Source organism: Palaemon carinicauda, chromosome 26, assembly GCF_036898095.1.
Source record: "Palaemon carinicauda isolate YSFRI2023 chromosome 26, ASM3689809v2, whole genome shotgun sequence".
NCBI classification, from domain to species: Eukaryota; Metazoa; Arthropoda; class Malacostraca; order Decapoda; family Palaemonidae; genus Palaemon; species Palaemon carinicauda.
The window spans coordinates 78,014,792-78,040,280 of NC_090750.1; the positions used below are offsets into that span (position 1 = coordinate 78,014,792).

General features: G+C 36.9%; 3 protein-coding genes across 3 annotated transcripts; 2 read left to right on the top strand and 1 right to left on the bottom strand.

Annotated features, from left to right (window-relative positions):
- Positions 1 to 735: 735 nt before the first annotated feature.
- Positions 736 to 1,903, bottom strand: LOC137620023 (putative carbonic anhydrase 2). The gene is made up of 2 exons (XM_068350303.1): positions 1,564 to 1,903; positions 736 to 938 (listed from the first exon to the last, which is right to left on the bottom strand). Exons 1-2 carry the CDS (start codon positions 1,901 to 1,903, stop codon positions 736 to 738), a joined length of 543 nt encoding a protein of 180 aa, XP_068206404.1.
- Positions 1,904 to 2,154: 251 nt separating this feature from the next.
- LOC137620024 (myb-like protein X) lies at positions 2,155 to 4,467 on the top strand. The gene has a single exon (XM_068350304.1). It carries the CDS (start codon positions 2,155 to 2,157, stop codon positions 4,465 to 4,467), a length of 2,313 nt encoding a protein of 770 aa, XP_068206405.1.
- Positions 4,468 to 5,825: 1,358 nt separating this feature from the next.
- LOC137620025 (zonadhesin-like) lies at positions 5,826 to 25,148 on the top strand. Its single transcript, XM_068350305.1, has 2 exons — positions 5,826 to 5,879; positions 23,163 to 25,148. Exons 1-2 carry the CDS (start codon positions 5,826 to 5,828, stop codon positions 25,146 to 25,148), a joined length of 2,040 nt encoding a protein of 679 aa, XP_068206406.1.
- The last annotated feature ends 341 nt before the right edge of the window (positions 25,149 to 25,489 follow it).

Below are 25,489 nucleotides of genomic sequence, written 5' to 3' on the forward strand. Positions count from 1 at the left end.
CCTTCCACCATAAGAGGCATAATGATATTGACTAACTAAAATATAATCTTCCATATTTTGAAATCTTATTGCTCATTGTATTATACTTTGGTTAGTTTAGCATAGTAATTACTAAGTGAAAAATAGCATCTTTAAGTAATGGCTTTAAATGTTTATCGCTATATTTGACTTCTAAATATTAAATTTTCAAAAGTCAGTCACTGATTTTAGTTTGATCTTGTGCTCGATTGGAATTCCCTTAAATCATTCAGTCTTTATAAATAGCTAAGTTCTTCAATTATGTAGATACAAGTAATAGAATGGCAATGAAAGGCGACACACGCACATCTCCATTAACATCAAGAGCCTGGCGAGATTAAATATATAAACACACACACACACACACACACACACACACACACACACACATATATATATATATATATATATATATATATATATATATATATATATATATATATAAATTTTCGTGTATTTTTTTACTTGATACATAATGCTATTTACGTCTCTCTCGGGTATTCTAAGGAATAATAATAATAATAATAATAATAATAATAATAATAATAATAATATTATTATTATTATTATTATTATTGTTATTATTATTATTATTATTATTATTATTATTACTATAATAATGTATCTGTCTTCTTCTTCCTCTTTGTCTCATAAAAGTGGGAAAAGATGTAGACAAAGAAGAAGAAGACAGATACATTATTATAATTATTATCATTCTTATAATTCGTCTTCGTCTTCGCCGTTTTCGTTTTCATCTTCACCGTCTTCGTCTTCGCCGTCTTCGTTTTCATCCTTGCCGCCTTCGTTTTCACCCTCGCCATCTTCGTTTTCATCTTCACCGTCTTCGTCTTCGCCGTCTTCGTTTTCATCCTTGCCGCCTTCGTTTTCACCCTCGCCATCTTCGTTTTCATCTTTGCCGTCTTCTTAGCGAAGCTTTTATTGTCTTCGCAGAAAGACGAAGGATGTTTCAGAGCCTTGTCAGGAATGCATTCAACATTTCTACTGACGATGAGTGACACCTTGGAGTCGAATCCGGACCCGAGAGTGTTTTGAAGACTATTTCGAATCGTGAAGTCTGTTATGGAATTGTCTTCTTCTTCTCCTTCTTCTTCTTCTTCCTAGCGAAAGTCTTATTGTCTTCGCAGAAAGACGTTGAGTCTTTTGAAGACTATTTCGGGGCGTGAAGACTAGCGGAATTCTGATGACTGGGAATGAAGTAAATCAAAATAAGGGTACCTGAATGCACTTTAAATCGTTAACAAGTTAACAATGGAGAAGTTACAAAACTACAATGTATGTTTATTACTGTCACTGAGAGAATTCTCAGAATATAATATGTTATATTATAACGAGAAGGAAGACCTAAAAGCTGCCGAAGTCGTAGAAAACGGGAGTCTTCCGAAAACAAAAAAATATGAGGTAAGGAGTTTCGTTGAAAAAATGAGAAAGGGCTGCCGTATGGCTGCTCTTTCTCATAGCCACCCTTATTTGGGCCATTCCTGCCCTTATTTGTTCCATTCCTACGCTTATTTGGCTACCACCCACCCTTATTTGGGCCATGCCTAACCTTATTTGGCCCATGGCCACCCTTATTTGGGCCATGGCCAGCCTTATTTGAGCCATGCCCACCCTTATTTGAGCCATGCCTATCCTCCCCATCCTTATTTGAGCCATGCCTACCCTTATTTGAGCTATGCCCACCCTTATTTGAGCCATGCCTATTCTGCCCACCCTTATTTGAGCCATGCCTACCTTTATTTGAGCTATGCCCACCCTTATTTGAGTCATGCCTACCTTTATTTGAGCTATGCCCACCCTTATTTGAGCCATGCCTATCCTGCCCACCCTTATTTGAGCCATGCCTACCCTTATTTGAGCAGAACATCTAAAATATCTCCAGAAAAGGAGATCAGAAGAGGACAACCAGTCAATGGAACCTTCATTGAACAAGAAATCGTTGATCATATAAATAATGGTATTCCATCATGGGTTGCATTGAATTATTTTAGTCCACCTTCATCATGGGTTACAGTAAATACTTACAGTTCACGGCAGCATAGATTTGACGATGTTATAGTGGACTTTCACAATAAGGAGGAAGAGCAGGCGAAGACGATAACTGACCCCAATCGCCAAATGGAGCAAGAGGAGATAATAGCAAGACTGAGGAAAGAACTTGAGCGTGTAAAAGATCGTGCAGAGATTATAGACGAAAGGGTGGAGAAAGGAAAGAGAAAGACTAGAAAACAAAGCAAAAGGCCCAAAAGGGAGATTCAACGAGAAGATCAAATATACGCTCGTTTGATGGCACTCTACGGAAAGGAGGAGGATAATAAAATAAAAGAGAACACCAAAAATAAGAAACAGAAGAATGGAAAGGAAAATCCTGAGAAAAAAAATACAAATAAGCAAAGAAATACTCAGAAAGAGAAGAAGAATAGAGAAGAGAAGCAGAAGGAAAATGAAAAGGAGGAGGAGAAGAAGAAGAAGAAGAAGAAGAAGAAGAAGAAGAGGCTAGTACGTAGAAAGACTGTCCACGATAGAAGGGGTCCAGACAAGCTAATAGAAGATTTGAAGAGAAGCAAGAACCGTGCAAAGGATTGTGTAAGGAGACTTAAAAAGAAGCTCATCACAATAACCATAGAGAATAAAAAGAAAATTGAAAGTCTTGAAAAGGAGCTTCTACGAAAACAGCAAATCAACGCTCATTTGATGGGATTTTATGGAAAGAAGGAAAATAAGATAACTGCAAATAGCAAGAATCAGAAGATAAAGAATGGAAAGAATCAGATAGAAAAGGAGATTGGAAAGAAAGGGAAGATTAAGAAAAAGCAGAAAACCAAGAATCAGAGGAATAAGGAGGAGAAGAGGAAGAGAAAAAATAAAGAAAAACCAAATAAGGAGAACGAAGAGAACACAAAACACGAAAAGGTAAAAAAGGACAGACAACAACTGACAGAAAAGAGCTATGCCTACCCTTATTTGAGCCATGCCTATCATGCCCATCCTTATATGAGCCATGCCTACCCTTATTTGAGCTATGCCCACCCTTATTTGAGCCATGCCTATCCTGCCCACCCTTATTTGAGCCATGCCTATCCTGCCCACCCTTATTTGAGCCACGCCTATCCTGCCCACCCTTATTTGAGCTATGCCCACCCTAATTTGAGCTATGCCCACCCTTATTTGAGCCATGCCTACCCTGCCCACCCTTATTTGAGCCATGCCTATCCTGCCCACCCTTATTTGAGCCATGCCTACCCTTATTGGAGCTATGCCCACCCTTATTTGAGCAGAACATCAAAAATCTCTCCAGAAAAGGAGATCAGAAGAGGACAATCAGTCAATGGAACCTCCATTGAACAAGAAATCGTTGATCAGGTAAGTCGTTACATTCCATCATGGAATGCAAAGAATCAGATAGAAAAGGAGATTGGAAAGAAAGGGAAGAAAACCAAGAATCAGAAGAATAAGGAGGAGAAGGGGAAGAGAAAAAATAAAGAAAAACCAAATAAGGAGAACGAAGAGAACACAAAACGCGAGAAGGTAAAAAAGGACAGACAACAACTGACGGAAAAGATAAACAATTCATGTATTGACAAAACATCAAAAATCTCTCCAGAAAAGGAGGTCAGAAGAGGACAACCAGTCAATGGAACCTCCATTGAACAAAAGAACCGAAGATATGACTTTGTTGTAGTGGGCTATCAAAACCCCAAAGCTCCCATCAGAGTCTTACGTATGAAGTTCGACTGTGGCAAGTGCCACTTAAACTACATTATCAATCTAATTATTAGAAGGGTTCATATTCCAGAATTTGATTGCGGTTACGGTATTTTCGTAACTTTCGATACACAAAGGAGTGAACAGTTTCAGAAAGAATTAGAGAAGAGCAGGGAGGATAAGAAGGAGGAGTTAAGGAAAAAGAAGAATGAAAAGAATAAGGAGGAAGAGCAGGTGGAGAAGATAATTGACCCCAATCGTCGAAAGGAGCAAGAGAAGATAATAAAAATATTGAGGAAAAAAATTAAGCTTGTAGATCAGATTGCAGGTAATCTTAACGATAGGATTCTGGAAGAAAAGAGAAACGCTCGCAGAGAAATCGAAAGGCTTAAAAGGGAGATTGAACGAGAAGATCAAATATACGCTCGTTTGATGGCGCTCTATGGAAAGGAGGAGGAAAAGAAACTAAAAAAGAACAATAATCAAAAACAGAAAAATAGAAAGAACCATGAGCAAAAAAAGAAAACAAATAATCAAACAAATAATCAGAAAGAGAAGGAGAATGAAAGGGAGGAGAGAGAGAGAAAACAAAATCCCAAAAATAGGAAAGAAGAGGAGAATGGAGAGGAGGAGAAAAATCCGATAATCAATAATCAAAAAGGAAAGAAGAATGGAAAGGAGGAGAAAAAACTGGAAAACAATAATCAAAAAGAAAAGGAGAAGTAAAAACTGATAACCAATAATAAAAAAGGAAAGAAGAATGGAAAGAAGGGGGGAAAAATAACAATAATCAGAAAGAGAAGGAGAATGGAGAGGTGAAGCAGAAGGAAAATGAAAAGGAGGAGGAGAAGAAAAATAAGCAACATAATAACAAGAATCAGATGGAAGAGGAGGATAAGAAGATAATTACCCCCAATCGTGAAAAGGAACTAGACAAGAAAAAAGAATCATTGAAGAGAGAAAAGAACCGTGTAAAGGAGTGTATAAGGAGACAAAAAGATCATGAAAAAAAATATGGAGAATAAAAAAAAAAAATTGAAAGTCTTGAAAGGGAACTTCTACGAAAACAGCAAATCAACGCTGGTTTGATGGAGCTTTATTCATATTAAATCTGGTACACAAGGTCGAAAATGGGAAAAAACTCATTGATCCAACCTGACAATTTAGAGGATTACAAAGTAACTTCTTTCCTGGTGGAATAAGTAGAGGAAAGATGTCCCACTTGTTCCAGCATGCAGTGTTCCTTGATAAAGATTCACCTGTACTGTTTCTTTATCATGTGGATGGATGCAGAAAAAACAAGTGTGACCTCTTTTAGTATGCAGTGTCCTCTGAAGGAGATTCCACTGTACTGGAATAGGGGATCAGGAGTTTTTGCGAATATGATAACTAAGGACCTTAAGAATCAAGAACTTTCAAGAGATAAACTGTCAATGGCAAGTGCATTCCAGCCTTCCAGGTCAAAAGAAATAATCTACAAGAAGGACTCAGCAGAGGGAAGAAGTCCCACTTGTTCCAGTACGCACTGTTCCTTGATAAAGATTCACCTGTACTGTTTCTTTATCATGTGGATGGATGCAGAAAAAACAAGTGTGACATCTTTTAGTATGCAGTGTCACCTGAAGGAGATTCAACAGTACTGGAATAGCAGATCAGGAGTTTTTGCGAATATGATAACTTAGGACCTTAAGAATCAAGACCTTTTAAGAGATAAACGGTCTATGGCTAGTGCATTCCAGCCTTCTGGGTCAAAAGAAATAATCTACAAGAAGGACTCTTCTTCTTCTTCTTCTTTGTCTATATCTTTTCCCACTTCTATGTGGGGTCGATGTTTCTGGTCAGCTTTCTCCATCTACCTATGTCCCACACCTCATCACCGGTTAATCCATTTGATGGAAGGACTCAGCTGAGGGAAGAAGTCCCACTTGTTCCAGTATGCAATGTTCCTTGATAAAGATTCACCTGTACTGTTTCTTTATCATGTAACAAATGCAGAACAAACAAGTGTGAAGTCTTTTAGTATGCTGTGTCCCCTGAAGGAGATTCAACAGTATTAGAATAGTGGATCAGGAGTTTTTGCAAATATGATAACTAAGGACCTTAAGGATCAAGAAATTTCAAGCGATAAACTGTCAATGGTAAGTGCATTCCAGCCTTCCGGGTCAAAAGAAATAATCTACAAGAAGGACTCAGCAGAGGGAAGAAGTCCCGCTTGTTCCAGTATGCAAAGTTCCTTGATAAAGATTCACTTGTACTGTTTCTTTATCATGTCAACAAATGCAGAAAAAACAAGTGTGAAGTCTTTCAGAATGCTGAGTCCTCTGAAGAAGATTCCACAGTATTGGAATAGTGGATCAGGAGTTTTTGCAAATATGATAACTAAGGACCTTAAGAATCAAGAACTTTCAAGAGATAAACTGTCAATGGCAAGTGCATTCCAGCCTTCCAGGTCAAAAGAAATAATCTACAAGAAGGACTCAGCAGAGGGAAGAAGTCCCGCTTGTTCCAGTATGCAAAGTTCCTTGATAAAGATTCATTTGTACTGTTTCTTTATCATGTCAACAAATGCAGAACAAACAAGTGTGAAGCCTTTTAAAATGCTGAGTAATCTGAAGAAGATTCCACAGTACTGGAATAGTGGATCAGGAGTTTTTGCAAATATGATAACTAAGGACCTTAAGAATCAAGAACTTTTAAGAGATAAACTGTCAATGGCAAGTGCATTCTAGCCTTCCCAGTCAAAAGAAATAATCTACAAGAATGACTCAATAGAAGGAAGAAGTCCCAATTGTTCCAGTATGCACTGTTCCTTGATAAAGATTCACCTGTACTGTTTCTTTATCATGTGGATGGATGCAGAAAAAAACAAGTGTGACATCTTTTAGTATGCAGTGTCACCTGAAGGAGATTCCACTGTACTGGAATAGCGGATCAGGAGTTTTTGCGAATATGATAACTTAGGACCTTAAGAATCAAGACCTTTCAAGAGATAAACGGTCTATGGCTAGTGCATTCCAGCCTTCTGGGTCAAAAGAAATAATCTACAAGAAGGACTCTTCTTCTTCCTCTTCTTTGTCTATATCTTTTCCCACTTCTATGTGGGGTCGATGTTTCTGGTCAGCTTTCTCCATCTATCTATGTCCCACACCTCATCACCGGTTAATCCATTTGATGGAAGGACTCAGCAGAGGGAAGAAGTCCCACTTGTTCCAGTATGCACTGTTCCTTGATAAAGATTCACCTGTACTGTTTCTTTATCATGTAACAAATGCAGAACAAACAAGTGTGAAGTCTTTTAGTATACTGCGTCCTCTGAAGGAGATTCAACAGTATTAGAATAGTGGATCAGGAGTTTTTGCAAATATGATAACTGAGGACCTTAAGGATCAAGAAATTTCAAGAGATAAACTGTCAATGGCAAGTGCATTCTAGCCTTCCTAGTCAAAAGAAATAATCTACAAGAAGGACTTAGCAGAGGGAAGAAGTCCCACTTGTTCCAGTATGCACTGTTCCTTGATAAAGATTCACCTGTACTATTTCTTTATCATGTGGATGGATGCAGAAAAAAATAAGTGTGACATCTTTTAGTATGCAGTGTCACCTGAAGGAGATTCCACTGTACTGGAATAGTGGATCAGGAATTTTTGCGAATATGATAACTAAGGACCTTAAGGATCAAGAACTTTCAAGTGATAAACTGTCAATGGCAAGTGCATTCTACCCTTCCTTCCCCGTCAAAAGAAATATTCTACAAGAAGGACTCAGCAGAGGGAAGAAGTCCCGCTTGTTCCAGTATGCAAAGTTCCTTGATAAAGATTCACTTGTACTGTTTCTTTATCATGTCAACAAATGCAGAACAAGCAAGTGTGAAGTCTTTTAGTATACTGCGTCCTCTGAAGGAGATTCCACAGTACTGGAATAGTGGATCAGGAGTTTTTGCAAATATGATAACTAAGGACCTTAAGAATCAAGAACTTTCAAGAGATAAACTGTTAATGGCAAGTGCATTCTAGCCTTCCTAGTCAAAAGAAATAATCTACAAGAAGGACTTAGGAGAGGGAAGAAGTCCCACTTGTTGTAGTATGCACTGTTCCTTGATAAAGATTCACTTGTACTGTTTCTTTATCATGTCAACAAATGCAGAACAAACAAGTGTGAAGCCTTTTAAAATGCTGAGTAATCTGAAGAAGATTCCACAGTACTGGAATAGTGGATCAGGAGTTTTTGCAAATATGATAACAAAGGACCTTAAGAATCAAGACCTTTCAAGAGATAAACGGTCTATGGCTAGTGCATTCCAGCCTTCTGGGTCAAAAGAAATAATCTACAAGAAGGACTCTTCTTCTTCCTCTTCTTTGTCTATATCTTTTCCCACTTCTATGTGGGGTCGATGTTTCTGGTCAGCTTTCTCCATCTATCTATGTCCCACACCTCATCACCGGTTAATCCATTTGATGGAAGGACTCAGCAGAGGGAAGAAGTCCCACTTGTTCCAGTATGCAGTGTTCCTTGATAAAGATTCACCTGTACTGTTTCTTTATCATGTAACAAATGCAGAACAAACAAGTGTGAAGTTTTTCAGTATGCTGTGTCCCCTGAAGGAGATTCAACAGTATTAGAATAGTGGATCAGGAGTTTTTGCAAATATGATAACTGGGGACCTTAAGGATCAGGAAATTTCAAGAGATAAACTGTCAATGGTAAGTGCATTCCAGCCTTCCAGGTCAAAAGAAATAATCTACAAGAAGGACTCAGTAGAGGGAAGAAGTCCCACTTGTTCCAGTATGCAGTGTTCCTTGATAAAGATTCACCTGTACTGTTTCTTTATCATGTAACAAATGCAGAACAAACAAGTGTGAAGTCTTTTAGTATACTGCGTCCTCTGAAGGAGATTCAACAGTATTAGAATAGTGGATCAGGAGTTTTTGCAAATATGATAACTGAGGACCTTAAGGATCAAGAAATTTCAAGAGATAAACTGTCAATGGCAAGTGCATTCCAGCCTTCCGGGTCAAAAGAAATAATCTACAAGAAGGACTCAGCAGAGGGAAGAAGTCCCACTTGTTCCAGTATGCACTGTTCCTTGATAAAGATTCACCTGTACTGTTTCTTTATCATGTGGATGGATGCAGAAAAAAACAAGTGTGACATCTTTTAGTATGCAGTGTCACCTGAAGGAGATTCCACTGTACTGGAATAGTGGATCAGGAATTTTTGCGAATATGATAACTAAGGACCTTAAGGATCAAGAACTTTCAAGTGATAAACTGTCAATGGCAAGTGCATTCTAGCCTTCCTTCCCCGTCAAAAGAAATATTCTACAAGAAGGACTCAGCAGAGGGAAGAAGTCCCGCTTGTTCCAGTATGCAAAGTTCCTTGATAAAGATTCACTTGTACTGTTTCTTTATCATGTTAACAAATGCAAAACAAACAAGTGTGAAGTCTTTTAGTATGCTGTGTCCTCTGAAGGAGATTCCACAGTACTGGAATGGTGGATCAGGAGTTTTTGCGAATATGATAAGTAAGGACTTTAAGAATCAAGAACTTTTAAGAGATAAACTGTCAATGGCAAGTGCATTCTAGCCTTCCCAGTCAAAAGAAATAATCTACAAGAAGGACTCAGCAGAGGGAAGAAGTCCCGCTTGTTCCAGTATGCAAAGTTTCTTGATAAAGATTCACTTGTACTGTTTCTTTATCATGTCAACAAATGCAGAACAAACAAGTGTGAAGTCTTTCAGAATGCTGAGTCCTCTGAAGAAGATTCCACAGTATTGGAATAGTGGATCAGGAGTTTTTGCAAATATGATAACTAAGGACCTTAAGAATCAAGAACTTTCAAGAGATAAACTGTCAATGGCAAGTGCATTCCAGCCTTCCAGGTCAAAAGAAATAATCTACAAGAAGGACTCAGCAGAGGGAAGAAGTCCCACTTGTTACAGTATGCAGTGTTCCTTGATAAAGATTCACTTGTACTGTTTCTTTATCATGTCAACAAATGCAGAACAAACAAGTGTGAAGTCTTTTAGTATACTGCGTCCTCTGAAGGAGATTCCACAGTACTGGAATAGTGGATCAGGAGTTTTTGCGAATATGATAACTAAGGACCTTAAGAATCAAGAACTTTCAAGAGATAAACTGTTAATGGCAAGTGCATTCTAGCCTTCCTAGTCAAAAGAAATAATCTACAAGAAGGACTTAGCAGAGGGAAGAAGTCCCACTTGTTGTAGTATGCAAAGTTCCTTGATAAAGATTCACTTGTACTGTTTCTTTATCATATCAACAAATGCAGAACAAACAAGTGTGAAGCCTTTTAAAATGCTGAGTAATCTGAAGAAGATTCCACAGTACTGGAATAGTGGATCAGGAGTTTTTGCAAATATGATAACTAAGGACCTTAAGAATCAAGAACTTTCAAGAAATAAACTGTCAATGGCAAGTGCATTCTAGCCTTCCCAGTCAAAAGAAATAATCTACAAGAATGACTCAATAGAAGGAAGAAGTCCCACTTGTTCCAGTATGCACTGTTCCTTGATAAAGATTCACCTGTACTGTTTCTTTATCATGTGGACGGATGCAGAAAAAAACAAGTGTGACATCTTTTAGTATGCAGTGTCACCTGAAGGATATTCCACTGTACTGGAATAGGGGATCAGGAGTTTTTGCAAATATGATAACAAAGGACCTTAAGGATCAAGAACTTTCAAGAGATAAACTGTCAATGGCAAGTGTATTCCAGCCTTCCAGGTCAAAAGAAATAATCTACAAGAAGGACTCAGCAGAGGGAAGAAGTCCCACTTGTTCCAGTATGCACTGTTCCTTGATAAAGATTCACTTGTACTGTTTCTTTATCATGTCAACAAATGCAGAACAAACAAGTGTGAAGCCTTTTAAAATGCTGAGTAATCTGAAGAAGATTCCACTGTACTGGAATAGGGGATCAGGAGTTTTTGCAAATATGATAACAAAGGACCTTAAGGATCAAGAACTTTCAAGAGATAAACTGTCAATGGCAAGTGCATTCCAGCCTTCCAGGTCAAAAGAAATAATCTACAAGAAGGACTCAGCAGAGGGAAGAAGTCCCACTTGTTCCAGTATGCACTGTTCCTTGATAAAGATTCACCTGTACTGTTTCTTTATCATGTGGATGGATGCAGAAAAAACAAGTGTGACATCTTTTAGTATGCAGTGTCACCTGAAGGAGATTCCACTGTACTGGAATAGGGGATCAGGAATTTTTGCGAATATGATAACAAAGGACCTTAAGGATCAAGAACTTTCAAGAGATAAACTGTCAATGGCAAGTGCATTCTAGCCTTCCCAGTCAAAAGAAATAATATACAAGAAGGACTCAGCAGAGGGAAGAAGTCCCGCTTGTTCCAGTATGCAAAGTTCCTTGATAAAGATTCACTTGTACTGTTTCTTTATCATGTTAACAAATGCAAAACAAACAAGTGTGAAGTCTTTTAGTATGCTGTGTCCTCTGAAGGAGATTCCACAGTACTGGAATGGTGGATCAGGAGTTTTTGCGAATATAATAAGTAAGGACTTTAAGAATCAAGAACTTTCAAGAGATAAACTGTCAATGGCAAGTGCATTCCAGCCTTCCAGGTCAAAAGAAATAATCTACAAGAAGGACTCTTCTTCTTCTTCGTCAACATCTTTTCCCACTTCTATGTGGGGTCGATGTTTCTGGTCAGCTTTCTCCATCTACCTCTGTCCCACACCTCATCACCGGTTAATCCATTTGATCGAAGGACTCAGCAGAGGGAAGAAGTCCCATTTGTTCCAGTATGCAGTGTTCCTTGATAAAGATTCACCTGTACTGTTTATTTATCATGTCAACAAATGCAAAACAAACAAGTGTGAAGTCTTTTAGTATGTTGCGAATATGATAACTAAGGACCTCAAGGATCAAGAACTTTCAAGAGATAAACTGTCAATGGCAAGTGCATTCTAGCCTTCCCAGTCAAAAGAAATAATATACAAGAAGGACTCAGCAGAGGGAAGAAGTCCCGCTTGTTCCAGTATGCAGTGTTCCTTGATAAAGATTCACTTGTACTGTTTCTTTATCATGTTAACAAATGCAGAACAAGCAAGTGTGAAGTCTTTTAGTATGCTGTGTCCTCTGAAGGAGATTCCACAGTACTGGAATAGTGGATGAGGAGTTTTTGCGAATATGAGAAGTAAGGACTTTAAGGATCAAGAACTTTCAAGAGATAAACTGTCAATGGCAAGTGCATTCCAGCCTTCCAGGTCAAAAGAAATAATCTACAAGAAGGACTCAGCAGAGGGAAGAAGTCCCACTTGTTCCTGTATGCAGAGTTCCTTGATAAAGTTTCACCTGTACTGTTTCTTTATCATGTGGATGAATGCAGAAAAAACAAGTGTGATGTCTTTTAGTATGCTGTGTCCCCTGAAGGAGATTCCACAGTACTGGAATCGTGGATCAGGAGTTTTTGCGATTATGGTAACAAAGGACCTTAAGCATCAAGAACATTTAAGAGATAAACAGTCAATGTCAATTGCACTCTAGAATTCCGGGTCAAAGGGAATAACCTACAAAACGGACTCAAAAGAAGGAAGAATTCTTACTCGTTCTAGTATGCAGTGTTCCTGATTAAAATTCACCTGTACTGTTTGTTAATTATGTGGATGGATGCATACAAAACAAGTGTGGCGTCTTTTAGTACACAGTGTCACCTGAAGGAGATTCCACTGTACTGGAACAGTGGATCGAGAGTTCATACGCTTATGGTAACTAAGGACCTTCTAGATCAATATCGTTTAGGAGATAAATAGTCAATGCCAAATTTATTCCAACCTTTCAGGTCAAATGAAATAATCTACAAGATGGACTAGGCAGACGGAAGAAGTCTTATTTCTTCCAGTATGCAGTGTTCATTCACACAGATTTACTTGAACTATTTCTTTATCATGTGGACAGATGGCAAAAATACAATTGTGAAGTGTCTGAGTACGATGTGTCAACTGAAGGAGAGTAAACTGTACTAGAATAGTGGATCTAGAGTTTGTGTGCTTATGGTAACTAAGGACCATCTGGATCAAGAGCATTTAAGAGATAAACTGTCAATGACAAGTGTATTCCAGCCTACCAAGCCAAAGGGAATGATCTCTAAAATGGACTCGGCAGAGGGAAGAAGTCTTACTTGTTTCAGTATGCAGTGTTCCTTGATAAAGATTCACTTGTACTGTTTCTTTATTATGTCGACAAATGCAGAACAAACAAGTATGAAGTCTTTTAGTACGCTGTATCTTCTGAAGGAGATTCCATTGTACTGGAATAGTGGATCAAAAGTTTGTGGGTTTGGTTACGGTACCTATGGACCTTCTGCATCAAGAGCCATTGAGAGACAAACAGTCAATGTCAAGTTTATTCCAGCCTTCCAGGTCAAAGAGAATAATCTACAAGATGGACTCAGCAGACAGGTCTCACTTGTTTCAGTATAGTATTCATTGATAAAAGATTTACTTGTACTGTTTCTTTGTCATGTGGACAAATGCAGAAGTAACAACTGTGGAGTCTGACCAGAAACATCGACCCCACATAGAAGTGGGAATAGATGCAGACAAAGAAAAAAAAGAAGAAGGAGATTCCAATGTTCTGGAATAGTGGAACAAAAATTCGTAGGTTTGGTTATAGTAAGCAAGGACCTTCTGGATCAAGAGGATTTAAGAGATAAACTATCCATGACACGTGTATTCCAGCCTTTCGTGTCAAAGGGAATAATCTATAAGTTGGACTCGACAGAGGGAAGAAATCTTACTTGTTCCAGTATGCAATGTTCCTTGAGAGAAATTACCTTGTACTCTCTTTATCATGTGGAAAAATGCAGAAGAAACTGGGAAAAAATCTTGAGACCTCACTAAAAGGATAACATTGTGTAATAAGCTAGTAGCAGCCTGACCAATCTGTGTGGTTTGAGGAACTAGCAATTTATCTGTCTAGGTAAGAATAATCAGTTTAAATATAGCATTGATAATTCAAACATAACATTCTCAATACCCACGTCGTGGGGAGTGTCAGGGACGTGTACAAGTATGAAAACTATACTAGGTTACACACGGGAAATGGTTATTACCTGCAGATTGGTGAAACCACCATGCATTCTCTCCCAAGAGAGGGTAAGATGAAAGAAAAGAAACAAGCCAGACATTGTTATCATTCATACAGACTGATCCCGGGGAACTATACTCTGTTTCATCCTAGCTGGCAACTGGAGCCGAACCACAGTTTGAAAGCTAGTCGCTGATTGGCTGTTGATTCAGACATTCTCCCTTCCCGTTGACCAACGATAAAGCAAAACATTGCATTTGTCCGTGTACATGATGGTCATTTTTGCTTTATACGTCACTCTTCTTCTTCTTTGTCTGCATCCTTTCCCACTTTTATGTGGGGTCGATGTTTCTGGCCAGCGTTCTCCATCTACCTCTGTCCCACACTTCATCACCGGTTAATCCTTTGTATCAAAGGTCATCCTTGATACAGTCCATCGACTTTCGCTTTGGTCTCCCTCTCGTTCTCGTTCTCTATACCTCCATCTCCATCACTCTCCTCCCAATAAACTTCATCTCTTATGACACGACCATACCACCTCAGTCTACTTTCTTGGATCATATCTGATAGTTCTTTATCTCCTGAGGTACCCCTAATTACTACACACACTTTTTTCCAAGTTTTCCATCCTGCTTGTATTATGTGGTTTATTTCTGCCCCCAGATCACCATCCCCCAGATCATTATGTCTCGTGATGAGTAATGGAATATTTTGATGACAACGTGCAATCGTGGTAGGGCGGGATACAGCGACAAAACGTCACGCAAATTTGCAATAATATCTTTGTACCGTGATATCATTGCAAATTTTGGTGACGTTTTGTCGATGCATCCCGCCTGATCACGATTGCACGTTGTCATCAAAATATTCCATTATTCATCACGAGACATTTTTAATATAAAAAAGTTGTATTTGAAGTGAAACGAGCTCTGATAAAACTTTATACAACTTTTTTTATATACTATTTTCATTTACGTTTGCATAAAATTTGTAAGAAAAACACATAATATAAAAAAGTTGTATAAAGTTTTATCAGCGCTCGTTTCACTTCAACTCTTATTTTTTCGTATATTTTTTTTATAAAGGAGAATGCTGCCAGGTTAATAGGCCAGAACCCCGAAGGGCTAGGCCTCACACAATCACAATAATAATATCTAAGTTCGATATCAGTAACGGGGAAACCCACCTTGAGTAGGTAAGGACCAACAAATTAATTGTTTTAACAAAATTTAAAAGGTTAGAATATGGCATCACACAACTGTCAGCACACCAACAGGAAAAAAGGACTCACCCTTCGCAAAGTGGAACACTAAAGGAATACCGTAAACCAACTAGAGAGTATATGTAGCACGATGGCCAGACGGACAGGCCGTTAAAGAATAGGCCTGGCCAGATACCACAAGATGAAAGAAGAATCCCAGGCACTAAAGAAAAGGCATTAGCCAGGCAGCGAACCAACTGAACAAGAAAAATGAGCAAAGGGGCTCTCTAAAACTGCCTTCTTAGCCCTGAGAAACTCTGATATTTGTAGCACGATGGCAGAAGCCCCAACTGCCAACTCTAGGCTAGGCTAGCCGAAACTGATACGAACTCACAAAAAGACTGAAATAATAAATCGTATGAAATTATAAATAAAATTGAGTCCTTGGCATCACAATGCTAAACAACAACTAGCTAACGTGAAACTTAACCAAAAAATTTAAGTAACCACGACAAATAAGAGGCCATCAGGGACTAAGCCTGACACCATGCTAGCAGGACTCAAAGCGCTCTGGCTACCTCTAACCAAAAGCTAAATTATAAGTTCACGAAGGGAGCTAAAACCAAAATTAGCATAAGCAAAGATAAAGAGTGGTAGATACTCAACTTTGATGAAGAAGAGGAAGCCATATCACAAAACAATTCTTCAAAAAACTGTGAAAAAAGTGCCCACAAAAATTAACCGCGCTGTAGCCACCAGCTCCGTTCAAAGGAATAAGAAGCGGGAGCGTATAGGAGCAGTGGAAGGTGATAGGATGTGTAACAGCTCCTTAATTATCCAACCCCTTAGTGGACTAGACTGGGTAAGGTATGTTTGGGGTGCAGATATTTATGGTTATCTTAGGATACGTCGCTAATTATACACGCTATCTTCGGATAGTCGTTTCCGGGGGTTGGAACCCTGTGATACCTGATGGTAATTCTCTTCTAATATCAATCACAGAAATATTATACTGTAGAAGTTGCCAGAACGAACTTCCATCAGGACGACATGGCTCGAGCCCAAAAAAATGTCTCATGATGAGTAATGGAGTAGATGATGAATATTACCTTGAAAAAAATATCCATATCTTAAAAAAATATACGAAAAAATAAGAGTTGAAGTGAAACGAGCACATTAAAACTTTATACAACTTTTTTATATTCTGTTTTTTAATTACAAATTCCATGCAAACGTAAATGAAACTACTGTAGGTGGATTTTGTAGAAAAATTCCTCTTGAATGTCATGAACCTAAAAAATAATGCAAGAAGGGAAAATATTGATGAAATATTTGTCTTTGTACCGGGATATTATTGCAAATTTTGGTGACGTTTTGTCGATACATCCGGCCCGACTACGATAGCACATTGTCATCAAAATATTCCATTACTCATCACGAGACTTTTTATTCTTTTCCTTAGTACCTCACTTATTTCCCTACTATTGGCAAACGGGGACGCACTGCTGTAGTGCGTTTAAGGTAATATTTTTAAACTCCTCATTGGACAAAGTAACCGTTGATCTGGATCAGCGGTTACAGAACGAAGACTTGCAATCTGAAACGGCCCGAATCTACGATCCATTATCCCTGGATTTTGAGTCATGGCAATAAACTCAGGGACGAAGCAGTGTCACCTCCCCCAATCCCCTTGAATGGGCGACGTCATAGAGAGAAGGTTATTATGGTCTCAGTGTTCTTCTTTCCGGATATGTTCTAATAAAGAGTTCAAGAGTACAAATTATATGATCACGAGACTTAAGCTCATGTTCACGAGATTTACGCACACAATCTCGAGATAAACGATCTCAGGTTCCTTCCAGAGTTCCTGGGCCTGGACATTTCAGCTCTAGGAACTTGCCTGTGAAACCTTTTAATCACGGCATAAACATGAAGTCATATTGACCGTCCAAGAAAAATGAAAAAGGTCCGGGATCCTGGGTGCTGGGCTAGCTTACCGATCCGGTCTTCTGTGATGTCAGACAAAACTCGCCTCTTTTTATGCAACTTTTGCAGAGTTCAATGCTTGCAAGATACTTTTCAGCTACGTGTAACACACGCCTAGCCAGCGACATCCACACCACTGAGTTATTGCAAGCGCTCTCACCCAATAAGGTTTTACTATACATACAGGTAGGCAGTGCTTTAATGTCGACATATTACGGGAATTATAATCGCAACGTTTAATTAGAAAGGCGAACATATTTAGTTGAGGAAAAATAAATTAAAATGCTCATGTGAATGCCTCGAATTCTCTGTATCCCTTTCTTAGAGTCATGTATGTCTTTGATTGGATTCAACCTAATTCGAAAAGGTATTAGTTTTCAATTTTATATATATATATATATATATATATATATATATATATATATATATATATATATGCATTCAAGAATATGCTATAAATGTTTCAAATTGCTATAATCTGAGTTTAGGTGACACAGTTCTCTCCCCTGATCGCTATCTATTTTGCACTCTACTTAGGCTTAGGAATATATGTCAGACGGAAATACAGAAGTATATAGTAAATTACAATATATTCTTTCCTCTATGACTTTTACTCATAGTTATTGTACCTAACGAAGGCAAATGATAGTTGATTTCTGACACTATTCATATTAGCATTTTCTCGCATATCAACAAAGTAAAATGAAAAGAGTATTTTCTTTATTCAACAATCCATAGCTATGTGAGGACTGTCTCTGTCGCCTCTACCCACAGAAAGACGAAATAGTCAAAATTCATCTCAATGTTGGATTTCTCTTCTTAGATTTTCCTTCATATTAGACTAAATAGCCTCGTGTTTATACATTATACTAGAAGTTCATGTAGTTATATTCGTTAATCATTATTCAAAATTGTTCTCTTATTTCATTTCTTAGGAATGCTAACTACACTATAAAATCAGCAAGATATAAATTCTGTTGTGAGCATATCTAACATGGGGAAAATTTTGATGTATTTACATTGATAGTATCAAAAGACCCCGATAAATCACTTTTAATCCAATAAGCGTCATATCAACACAAATGACTATTAATCTATCTATATGGGCATAGAGATATATAGACACCACCCAAAAAAAATTCTTATTCTCTGTGGTTGAATGATAAAATAACTACTCTTTCCTGTCCCTTATCAACCAAATTTCATTTTCCAAAACATTGACAAAATGTAAGATTTATCAAAATCAAAAATATTAGAAGTAAGCCTTAGGCATGTATAAAAAATGAAAAGGAAGGATTGCTTAAAATCTGCAAAATCGGTATCGAAGCTGATGTAGGGAAGAACAAAAACATATGTGAGAGTGACGAGATCTATCTACGGGTTCAGTCATGGCTTTGCCAAACTGGTTGACGGTGACGTCACACAAAACTTGGTCCTTTTTTTCAACTCCTTTTACCGAGATCAATTTGTGCAAGAAGCTGCTCGCGAACGAGTGGCAAAATTTCAGCCAATCACAGACACTCAAACATCATCAGGCTCCTTTGCGAGAGTTCTCATCCAATGAGGAGATGAGAAGAGGGAGGGTCTAAATGACGTCACTGAATCCACCAGGCTTTTTCTTTTAGACCCTTAGCACCGTAGAGACAGAGGTTAGCAGTACTAAAAAGATTATAATTTTCATATTTACTGTAATGGAAAAAATATTCAATTTCACCATCTTTATTATCAATGTAAATTTTTTTAACTAAGAAGGGATCAGCAAATATAACTTATACAATTAGTGTTTTTATCAAATTCTAGATATGACTTTTATTGTGAAAATCTCTCTCTCTCTCTCTCTCTCTCTCTCTCTCTCTCTCTCTCTCTCTCTCTCTCTCTCTCTCTCTCTCTCTCTCTCTCTCTCTCTCTTCATCAAGACTACATTAGTTGAACGAAGGCATTGCACTTTAATATAAAAGGTTATGGTAGTGAAAGTTTTCAGATACAAAAATATTTATCCAAAAAATTCGTTATCTTAAAATTTTTGCTACCCTAGCCTTTGTATTCAAGTATAATGCCTCGTTCAGTCATTGTAGTTCCGGTGAAGGGTCACGAAAAAAAGAGAGATTCGGAACCAGGTTCAACACCAAATAATAAAAGGAGAAACGCAAATGTAGTTTTCTGTTATCTCACAAACAAAAGGGAGCTCAATTTGTCAAGAGAGATAGTATTCGATTTTTTTTTCTAGACGCCACTAAGATATTATCTATTCAGCATATATAAGCTCAAAGTAACATGCCCAATTACCATATATATATACATTATATATATACATATATATATATATATATATATATATATATATATATATATATATATATATATATATATATATATATATATATATATATATATATATATATATATATATATATGTACAGTATATATGTGTATATATATATATATATATATATATATATATATATATATATATATATATATGTGTACAGTATATATGTGTATATGTATATATATGCATAGGTATATATGTATATGCATATGTATTTATATGTGTGTATATATATAAATACATACAGTATTTATATATATATATGTATATATATTTCCATATATATATACATGTATATATATATATATATATATATATATATATATATACATATATATACATATATAATATACATATATATGTATATATATATATATATATATATATATATATATATATATATATATATATATATATATACAGTATATATATGTATATATAATGTATATATATATATATATATATATATATATGGATATATATATATATATATATATATATATATATATATATATATATATAAATTGCACTGTATACAGTACTAGAAATGCAGGGATGACCAAAAAATAATTTCTCAAGAAACCTTTTATGTGAAATAGGCAAAGAAATCCCCATAGAGTTGATGAACATTGACTACATGCAAAAGAACATGTGCTTATATCTAAATAATTGAAATTAAAACTGTAGATTAAGTACGGAAAGTAATATAATAAAAGGTATCAGTGTTATATTCTTTAATGACTAAACAATTCTTTCGCTGAATTACATCAAGAGAAATTGCATTTATCATATTGTTCTCTTTAAAATTAAATACCCAGGGACAGTGAACTGCATGATATAGAATAGTCGATTTCATACTTCAATCCTATTTAAAATGATCATGTATGTATCTATAAATAGCAAGCTACTTGCTTTCACATCGCATAAAAACCCGTAAGCTTTTTACAGCAAACTTATTCTCTGGTCTAAGCGCTGGGATCTAGTCTATTGTGACGTCAGACCAAACTTGGTTCTTTTTATGCTCTTTTCAACAAGATCAATTTCTGCAAGACGTTTCTTGACAAAACTATTCAACGACTCGCCCAATCAAAAACACACAATTTCTATTACCCTGCAATCGTAACCAATCAGAAGCCTCTGCTATCAGACATAGGTGGAATCTATCTGACGTCACAGGCTGGTTATAGAATTGAGCTTTGACTGCGTATGATAAACTTGCCGGCAACTTGCAACACGTGGCAAAGAGAGAGTCTTGCAGAAAATCACATAAACTGTTCCGACCTTTTTCCAGAGGCATACAGAACAAAATAATGAGGAAAAAAAATATTTTAATAATTTGCTCTTGATGTGCTTATATCACATATTTTGTAAGTAATATTTTTGTTCTTGCGTTTTCAGAGTATGCCTGAGAATTGTCCTTTTTATTGCATATCTAGCAAGTTTAAATGTGCATTTTATGATTTATCAAATACTTTTAACTGACAGTAGTTACAAACAACTGAAGAGCCCTTTGTGATTGAAATTCGATTTCTTTATCTAAAAGTTTCTCCATAGTGAAAATTTGATATAGGCATACTTAATAATAAATCCTGAAGACAACTTAGAGATAATAATAAACAGAAACGTTCAAGGACCCTTTTGAAAGTGGACAAAACCCACTTACAAAAGTGCTCGTCTAGGCAACACACGCCGTCCAGATGTGATTTGCACAAAATTGATCGCGACAAAAGTAGCATTTCAGTTATCAATCAATTGATACGATGAAAAGAGTGAAAGTGGAGTCCAACATGGCTTATCGTCGAGTGATACAACAATTATACAGGAAAAAAAACAGAGTTATGTTCTGTTCGCCTCTCTCCATATATATATATATATATATATATATATATATATATATATATATATATATATATATATATATATATATATATATACAGTATGTGTGTGTATACACATATTATACGTAGGCTTACATATGGCACCAGCCACTCATTGAGATACAACCGCTAGATAGTTATTGGCTCCTTTGACTGGTCTGACAGTACCTCATTGGATCCCTCTCTCTGGTTAAGACTCATTTTGTCCTTGCCTACACATACATCGAATAGTCTTGCCTATTCTTTCCACATTCTCCTCTGTCCTTATACACCTGCCAACACTGACGTCATAATACAGTTTGAGGAAGCCGATTCCAGCAACGGTCCTCATCCGAGAGATAATTTTCGTTATCTTCCATTACCAATATGAAATTTAGTTCAGACCAGAGTCATCTAATTACTATTTATCTATTGATGCAGATAAAGTTTATGACTTTATTGAAGAATCCGCTATTTTTTATGAGTTACAAATAAAACTGACACAGTAACAACGAAACGAAATTAAAACTGGATTTAATGTGGTAAATTCTTACCTAAAGGAAACAAAATCTAAGTAGGTTTCTAAAAAGAATTTAAACAAAGCACTTAACTAAACGGTAATTATACATAGGGCATTCAACTTTTTTAAAGATTTGACAATGCAAAGCATAGTTTTTCTAAAAAACTTAAACTAAAACCATAGTGTCTACTGCGTTTTCTACATGGAATCTATGGATCATTATCCGAAGACAGTAAATAATCTCAAGAAACATCAAAGTAAAAAAGTATTCTATTTTCAAAATTTTTTTTTCAAATATCTTACTACCATGATACTCAATTTTTTTCAAAACATTGATATATATATATATATATATATATATATATATATATATATATATATATATACACACACACACACACACACACATATATATATATATATATATATATATATATATATATATATATATATATATACATATATATTCAAGTACCACGATAAATACTAACTTATTGTTTTTACAAAACAGAGTGAAAATGTGTCTCTACAAGTACGATATAAAGAACAGAAATAAAAGTATTAACATAAAAATAAATCTTGGGAGGAAAATTCATCCATTGGATGCAGAACATCAAAGTCGCTTTAATTAATCCATGACTGAATCGCGTAGAAAACCTTCAGTAACTGACTGAAATAGAGGAAGAGTGAGATGAGATGAGATGGAAGCAGAAGGCATCCCGTGACGTCAGACAAAACTTGACGCTTTTTAGGCTACTTTCTCCGTGATCAATTTGTGCAGAAATATTTTCGACCGAGTGTTGCAAGAGTTCTCGACCAACCATAAACATTCTTTACGAGCAACGGTTATTGTGACAAGACCCAACCAATGAGAAATCTTGCTTACAAAAGTGGGTGGAGCAGAGATGAGAGACCCAACCAATGAGAAGTCTTGCTTACAAAAGTGGGAGGAGTGAAGAAATTTAATGAATAACTTATACATTAATGACGAGTTTACTCTTTGCAATAGTTACGTTGAAGAAATATTCGGAAATTATAAACTTATGTATGAGAATTGATAAAAAAAATAAAACTTATAAAGTCTCCATTGTGGGAAATAAAAGCAAAATATGTTATCAGTTATAAGTTAAGCATATTGTATCTTTAATATTTATCCACATGTTATTCTCTATAAAGCCAATTACAAACTTTTGCCCTAAGTTTTGAGTGAACAGTTTGGCACTTTAGACTGGAAAAAAAATAGTATGTGGCCATGGAATATAAATTTCTTGAAGACTTTACAAAAAAAAAAAAAAAAAAAGTGGCCATGAAAGGCAAATATATTGAAGACTTACCAAAAAAATAAATGTGGCCATAGAATATAGATTTTACAAATAACACAAACTTAAAAAAGTAAAATTCACTTAACGCCAAATGTATATATAACTTGCAAGAACCTCCTTATACAATAACAGTTGCTACATGACAGAGGAAGAATCTCTACTTGTGACGTCAGACAAAACTTGGACAGAGGAAGAATCTCTACTTGTGACGTCAGACAAAACTTGGACAGAGAAAGGATCTCTACTTGTGACGCCAGACAAAACTTGGACAGAGGAAGAATCTCTACTTGTGACGTCAGACAAACTTGGACAGAGGAAGGATCTCCACTTGTGACGTCAGACAAAACTTGGACAGAGGAAGGATCTCCACTTGTGACGTCAGACAAAACTTGGACAGAGGAAGGATCTCCACTTGTGACGTCAGACAAAACTTGGACAGAGGAAGGATCTCCACTTGTGACGTCAGACAAAACTTGGACAGAGGAAGGATCTCCACTTGTGACGTCAGACAAAACTTGGACAGAGGAAGGATCTCCACTTGTGACGTCAGACAAAACTTGGACAGAGGAAGGATCTCCACTTGTGACGTCAGACAAAACTTGGACAGAGGAAGGATCTCCACTTGTGACGTCAGACAAAACTTGGACAGAGGAAGGATCTCCACTTGTGACGTCAGACAAAACTTGGACAGAGGAAGGATCTCCACTTGTGACGTCAGACAAAACTTGGACAGAGGAAGGATCTCCACTTGTGACGTCAGACAAAACTTGGACAGAGGAAGGATCTCCACTTGTGACGTCAGACAAAACTTGGACAGAGGAAGGATCTCCACTTGTGACGTCAGACAAAACTTGGACAGAGGAAGAATCTCCACTTGTGACGTCAGACAAAACTTGGACAGAGGAAGGATCTCCACTTGTGACGACAGACAAAACTTGGACAGAGGAAGAATCTCCACTTGTGACGACAGACAAAACTTGGACAGAGGAAGGATCTCCACTTGTGACGACAGACAAAACTTGGACAGAGGAAGAATCTCCACTTGTGACGACAGACAAAACTTGGACAGAGGAAGGATCTCCACTTGTGACGACAGACAAAACTTGGACAGAGGAAGAATCTCCACTTGTGACGACAGACAAAACTTGGACAGAGGAAGGATCTCTACTTGTGACGACAGACAAAACTTGGACAGAGGAAGAATCTCTACTTGTGACGACAGACAAAACTTGGACAGAGGAAGGATCTCTACTTGTGACGACAGACAAAACTTGGACAGAGGAAGAATCTCTACTTGTGACGACAGACAAAACTTGGACAGAGGAAGGATCTCTACTTGTGACGTCAGACAAAACTTGGACAGAGGAAGAATCTCTACTTGTGACGACAGACAAAACTTGGACAGAGGAAGGATCTCTACTTGTGACGTCAGACAAAACTTGGACAGAGGAAGAATCTCCACTTGTGACGTCAGACAAAACTTGGACAGAGGAAGAATCTCTACTTGTGACGTCAGACAAAACTTGGACAGAGGAAGAATCTCCACTTGTGACGTCAGACAAAACTTGGACAGAGGAAGAATCTCTACTTGTGACGTCAGACAAAACTTGGACAGAGGAAGAATCTCCACTTGTGACGTCAGACAAAACTTGGACAGAGGAAGAATCTCTACTTGTGACGTCAGACAAAACTTGGACAGAGGAAGAATCTCCACTTGTGACGTCAGACAAAACTTGGACAGAGGAAGAATCTCTACTTGTGACGTCAGACAAAACTTGGACAGAGGAAGAATCTCCACTTGTGACGACAGACAAAACTTGGACAGAGGAAGAATCTCTACTTGTGACGACAGACAAAACTTGGACAGAGGAGGAATCTCCACTTGTGACGACAGACAAAACTTGGACAGAGGAAGAATCTCTACTTGTGACGACAGACAAAACTTGGACAGAGGAGGAATCTCCACTTTTGACGTCAGACAAAACTTGGACAGAGGAAGAATCTCTACTTTTGACGTCAGACAAAACTTGGACAGAGGAAGAATCTCTACTTGTGACGACAGACAAAACTTGGACAGAGGCGGTCATTTGTAAGCAACGGTTATTGCAAGAGCTTTGAACCAATGAAGTACTTCTTTCAAAAGTGGTTGGGACTTTAATGACGTTATAAACTAATACTTGGCCAGCCGTTGCTATAAATAATGAGGATTTATAAGCTATATTTTCATGATAAAACTGTTTATAACACATTAATTTATAAATAATATCAAAACAATAAAAATACATAAAACTTCTCATCATTATCCTAGCTTCATTTATGCTTAATTAATCAGTTATGAAATAGCCTTATTACAAGCTTATTATATTACCGTGGGATAGACAAGTCGAGTCAAACCATGCTATATCGTGGACAAGTCTCTGTCCAATGAATATCAACATACCTACCAAGCAATAATATTT